Source organism: Phoca vitulina, unplaced genomic scaffold (genome assembly GCF_004348235.1).
Source record: "Phoca vitulina isolate PV1807 unplaced genomic scaffold, GSC_HSeal_1.0 scaffold47, whole genome shotgun sequence".
Classification (NCBI taxonomy): domain Eukaryota; kingdom Metazoa; phylum Chordata; class Mammalia; order Carnivora; family Phocidae; genus Phoca; species Phoca vitulina.
In genome coordinates this window covers 9,611,066-9,617,065 of record NW_022589750.1, presented here as the reverse complement: position 1 = coordinate 9,617,065, position 6,000 = coordinate 9,611,066, and the positions used below count along the sequence as shown (strand labels likewise).

At 38.2% G+C, this 6,000-nt stretch overlaps 1 protein-coding gene across 12 annotated transcripts in view; it reads right to left on the bottom strand.

Moving 5' to 3' along the window:
* NCOR1 (nuclear receptor corepressor 1) overlaps window positions 1-6,000 on the bottom strand; it is a 156,918-nt gene that overhangs the window by 82,124 nt on the left and 68,794 nt on the right. For all 12 annotated transcript variants that reach the window (XM_032431780.1, XM_032431779.1, XM_032431789.1 and 9 more), the window contains 3 exons: window positions 4,988-5,054; window positions 1,997-2,169; window positions 762-852 (listed from right to left, as the gene is read on the bottom strand). In XM_032431780.1, coding sequence (XP_032287671.1) covers window positions 762-852; window positions 1,997-2,169; window positions 4,988-5,054 — 331 coding nt within the window. The remainder of the gene's footprint in view (window positions 1-761; window positions 853-1,996; window positions 2,170-4,987; window positions 5,055-6,000) is intronic.

Below are 6,000 nucleotides of genomic sequence, written 5' to 3'. Positions count from 1 at the left end.
GGTTTTTATTTTTTATTTTTTCAGAGATGAGGTTTTTAAAAAACAAGTATATAAAATCAAAACCAGAACTAAGTAAATAGGAGGTGGCTTTTGGACCAACCTTTAGAGATAGTTTGAACACAACTCAGAAGACTCATGTTAGGGACTGGAATTTATTTTTATTCAGCATGGATTTATTGATGCCATATCATCTCTGTCTCCCAGGCTCTGGGGCTAGAAAGCACACTTTGGGGTACCCACTAGCACCTCAGGTCCACCTCAGATGAAATCTCTCCGGTCAGTCTGCTCCTACACATCTCTGATTCAGGCTCTTGTTTTCATGTTAACAGCCTCCTCACATCTCTTTTAGGCCTCCCTGCTGCCAAAGCCATCCGTGTAAGATGCCAATCTGATCATGGGACTGCGTGGTGTAAAACCTTCAGTGGTTGGCCAGTCTTTGGAACAGTCCAAACTCTATAAATGTTCCCTCGTTTATGTACAAATAAGCCCTTAGTTCCTGGGGTATGAGGCTAAAATGCCTGAATAATCAATGAATTAAAAAACTAAGTCAAGGGGTGCCTGGATGGCTCAGTCGTTAAGCGTCTGCCTTCGGCTGAGGTCATGATCCCAGGGTCGTGGGATCGAGCCCCGCATCGGGCTCCCTGCTTCTCCCTCTCCCACTCCCCCTGCTTGTGTTCCCTCTTCTCGCTGTGTCTCTCTCTGTCAAATAAATAAAATCTTAAAAAAAAAAAAAAAAAAACTAAGTCAATTAATTTCCTTACCTCCTGCTCAGAGAGTCCATCAATAATTTCAGAAATCTCATGCTCGCTCCTAGCAATGGTGGCTGAAAGACCAGCTCCCCTCTGCCCAACTCTAAATATAAGAAAGAAATTATAAATATATTTAAAGGCCGTTTATAAAGAAGACACCAATTAAGTTACTTTTATATATATTACTCCTCTGAATGGGACTTTTTTAACCAACTAGAAGTCAGAAAACAAATGCTATTGAGCCACTACTTTTAAGTAATATGCCTGAAGATTAGAATTCTATAGAAGAATGATTAAAACGTTGAGATTAGGGGCTCCTGGGTGGCTCAGTCGTTAAGCATCTGCCTTCGGCTCAGGTCATGATCCCAGGGTCCTGGGATGGAACCCACATCGGGCTCCCAGCTCAGCAGGAAGCTGCTTCTCCCTCTCCCACTCCCCCTGCTTGTGTTCCCTCTCTCGCTGTCTCTCTCTCTGTCAAATAAATAAATAAAATCTTTTTAAAAAAATAAAAATAAAATGTTGAGATTAAAATTTAAAGGTTACATGTCCAAGTTCAAACGGTAGAACAACTTATGGGAAACTTCTGGAAAACCACAGGTATTGGAGACATTTCCATTTCAAATAGCAGTCTTTCCCTTCCAGTGTAGAGGACAGCTGACTTAGAAAAATACATTAAATATTTTTTACAGAGGGGAAAAAAACAACAACCATCTCCCTCATAAAGACTTAATCGTGATTAAAGAATTAAAGCTTACATATAATCTTACAAGAGATAGTGGAGAAGAAATCTAAAGCTTTTACTTTTACAAAATACTTGCTCCCTAAAGTAAAACCAAATCAGAAACTACCAATATCAAAGAACTTCTTAATTAGCCATCTATTTAATACTGTTTAGTCATGCTGGCAGGTAATGAAGAACTAAGAAATATTCAAGTCTATTCTTTTTAACTGTCATTTCTAAAGGAATAGGTATTTTCAAGAACAGAAGAATTTCAAAATACTTATTTAAATTTAGATTGAACAGCAGTAAGTCTAAAAAATTAATATTAAATTCACCAAGACATAATCTTTGCTAGCTGATAATGAAGTTTTATATTCAAAATGAAAGGTTCTTTATGAACTTTCTTAAGATCAGATTCAGGTAACATTAACACCGTGAGAGAGCAGGAGTGGGACTCTGTCAGAGAGAAAAGAGCATAGCCATTAGCCAGGAGACGAGCACAGCCATTAAACATCAAACGACTTACCGCTGAAATCTTTCTTGTTGTTCTCTTTGTTTTCGAATTTCTGGAAACTGCTTTTCATAGTATTCCCTTGTTTTGCTTTCTTTAGCTTTCCTCCGGGGGTTATTTTCTATTCTGTCCACTTTTTTCTCCCATGCCTCCATGAGCTGATCATAACGTTGGCAGATTTTTTGTTCCTATTAAATACCCGCAGCAAATTAATAATTAAACTAAACTCTATCATTCTGACAAACCTAATACTTTAAAGTAAATGTTACTTCTTAAGGCTAAGTCAGAAGTACATTTGGCCTAGGACTCAACTGTGAATGAAAACCTGTTCTTGATCTGAAAGACGAGAGAGAGAAAAGAGCTCTGTTTCCTACAAAGATCAGCATATAAAGCATATTTTGGCTAGTTTTTTTAGTTAACATTAAGACTAACATAGATTAGGGGCACCTGGGTGGCTCAGCCGTTAAGCGTCTGCCTTCGGCTCAGGTCATGATCCCAGGGTCCTGGGATCGAGCCCCGCATCGGGTTCCCTGCTCCGCAGGAAGCCTGCTTCTCCCTCTCCCACTCCCCCTGCTTGTGTTCCCTCTCTCGCTGTGTCTCTCTCTGTAAAAAAAATAAATAAAATATTTAAAAAAAAAAAAAAAAAAAAAAGACTAACATAGATTAATTAATTAATGAGCTACCACTAGTAGCTGACCAGCTACTTTTACTATTTTCCTGATAAAAATATATGTCTTCATTGTCAAAAAAAAAAAAAAAAATGGAGGGGCGCCTGGGTGGCTCAGTCGGTTAAGCGGTTGCCTTCGGCTCAGGTCATGATCCCAGGGTGCTGGGATCGAGCCCCACATCGGGCTCCCTGCTCAGCGGAGAGCCTGCTTCTCCCTCTCCCTCTGCCTGCCTCTCTGCCTGCTTGTACTCTCTATCTCTCTGTCAAATAAATATTTTTAAAAAAAAAATGGAAAATTAGTAATAGAAACATGTGAATAGTTCAAAATCCCAATCACCCAACGGCAAATATACTGACATTTTGGTGTTTTCCTAACAATCTGTCAGAGAAAACACTCATGCTTTAACCGTTCCTCTACTCCTGGAGGCTTTGATTACTTGAAGGTTTTTGTTATTATAAATAATGCTATCTAATAAACATTTTTGACAGTCTGGAAAAGGCAGAAATTGGTTGTACTTTATGATAAAAAGAAATGCAGTGAACTACACGGAACCAAGAATTAATCCTTTTAGAGAAATGAGTAATGTATGATCTCATTTTTTAAACAGAGAGGCAAGAAGCCTCCATTATGAGCATAGAACTGTGAACGTGTCAACAACACAAGGATAGAAAAAGGTGTAGAAGGACTCATGAAAAACCATTAACATTGGTCCCTTCAAGAAAGTGGCAATAGAGAGGAGAATATTATCCTCCTCATGATCTGTGCCACCCCCAGACACTTCCCATTCTTTTCAACTCCCAGGTGTCTTCTGTGTCCTTCACTTTCTCCATCTCTAGCTAGCTCCTCAGTCCAGGCCAACATCATCCCTTACCTACATCAAAGTAAGAGCCTCCGAACTGTCTCCCAGGCCTTCTTAATGGTGGAGCCAGAAGCACATTCTTAAAATACAAACCTGAACGTTTCACTTCTCAGTTCAAACACTTAAAAGATGCCCTCGGGACCGAACCCAAAGTCCTGTAGGTGGACCTCCTAGGTGCGACCTGGCCCTCTTGCCTCAGCAGCCTCATTTCTGCTGCGCTCCCAGCAACCTGCCACCCTCCCTCCACCTCCCAGACCTTCATTTCAGCGGCTCCCTATGCCTGCGCAGACTTCCAGAGTTTCTCGTTGTCCTGCAAACTTCCCTTTATGATTCATCCATGGGGCATTAGCTGTCCCTCCTGTATGCTCCCACAGTCATCTGTATGTCCCTTCCCACAGTGTGATTATGATACTCTAACTGCCTGTGACTCATCCGCCCCCAATTACATTGTATGCTTCAAGGGTTAAAACCATATGGCTATCTTGCTCACCTTTGTAGAATAATACATGGACAGAGTAAACAGCCAATAAATATTTATTAAATCAGTGAACACGTAAATGTTATAACTAAAGACTCTGTGAAGCATGAAAACAAAGTCTATGCTTCTATGTTTGCATCACCAGACATTAAATGACCACAATTATAACAAAATTACTGGATAGGAAAAAAAAATGCTTTAGTAGTTTCTTATTTAATATTTGTATGTTTTTGGCAAAAACAAAAACAAAAAACATTAATTTAAAGATAGTATCTGAAGGACCAGACTGGCAAATTACATTGGAAGTTATGTATCAAGTAAAAGCCACTGACTCTTGAGCTTTAAAATTCATTTAACTGTCATGTCATTAAATATAAGTTACACGGCTCATTTTTGATGTGAATTAAAGAACATCATTTATCTGGTAAGCAACTGACTTTAAATGAATCAACAGTCTGTCTAAATTTAGTCTGAACATATTGTGAAAAGAAGTATACTGGCATTATATTTTCTGTAGTTTCATTTCCATGAACATTAGAACCACAAAACTTCTGGATGCAAGTCATATAATAAATATGAAAAAGAATGTGAATTTCAAAAAGCTGAACTTTAGCTGACCCGGTTCCTAATAAAGAAAGAGCAGTAATGTCTACTCAGCATGACTGTAACTTACCCACACTGGTCTGAGGGTTTGAGAGACTAAATGTTGATCATCCTATTTCTCTTTCATATTCTTTTTTAACTACTCACCATTTTCTTTATTTTGGCTAGATGAAAATGCTATACACAGATGACCAAAGAAATTATTTTGATAATGATATTAAATGTCAATCGCTGCTAGAATTAGATTTATATTTGTCATCTCTATAGTTACTTTCTAAATCGGCAGCCTTTTCTCAAACATAATCAAAAACCATTCTCACTAATAAAGGGAAAGTAAATGCCTAAATGAGCATGAATGGGAAAGTTGTACAAATTTCAGTTAAAGGATAGGACCTCACCCTTTGTTTTCTTGCATGATTTCTTCTTTTAAAAAATAAAATGAGTTTTTTCCTCATCACCTGGTTTCTAGAAGAGAAAAATATGGTTGTATGACATTAAGAAAAAGCACAATTTAATAATGCATTCACTTTTTTTTTTTTTTCAGACACTGAAAAACAAGCAAAGATCACTTAGGAATATCTGATGTAATCAAAGTTAATCTTAATTTTTTTTACCCTGCAAAATAAGACTTTTGCAATAATTAGAACTGACTAAAATTCCTTCCACTCTCCAGCAAGATTTTATACAAATAGTTCATTTTAAATTATTACGTCCAAGTATAAGGCAAATAGTTTCAAGTTATAATTACACAGTCACTGATTCTTCTCAAGAACTCTGGTGATATAAACATCTCTGTGCACTCTTGGAGGAGGGGAGGTAGAAGAGAAGGAAAGGCTTTTAAAGTTACCTCCCTACCTCAGGTATGGTGCTGACCTCCTTTCTATGAGAACGTATACCAACACAGAGAGAGGGGACTTGTGCTTTTACACAGAAGGTTTCCTTCCGTCACAGAAATGACACAAACCACTCTAAGAAGTCACGGAGGGCAATGTGACAAGACAGGAAGACTTCTCTTATATCTTAATGAAACAGTTACACTTTTTAAATTTGAAGCATTGTGACCTTCAAAAACAATGACATGCAGGTTCAAATATAAATATTTATACCCCACCTACTTCCAGAAAGGATTTCAAGCTGATTATGCAAATATAAATACAAAGCCAAGGCAAGTAGAAGTAATTTTTTGGATTATCGGCCCCTCAGGACTAACAGGGACACCGGCTCTGTGGGCAGTCAGGAGCTGGCTACGTGGGAGAGTACCCAAGACGTGAAAAGAATTATCAAAAGGTAGATTTGCTATTTCATACAAAGCAAATGACGGTGATGAGAAAAGAGCTACTACACGATTCATATGGATGCATGCAGCGGAGTAAAGGGTTACTTCACAAGGTGACATACAGTGGAAGCGGTA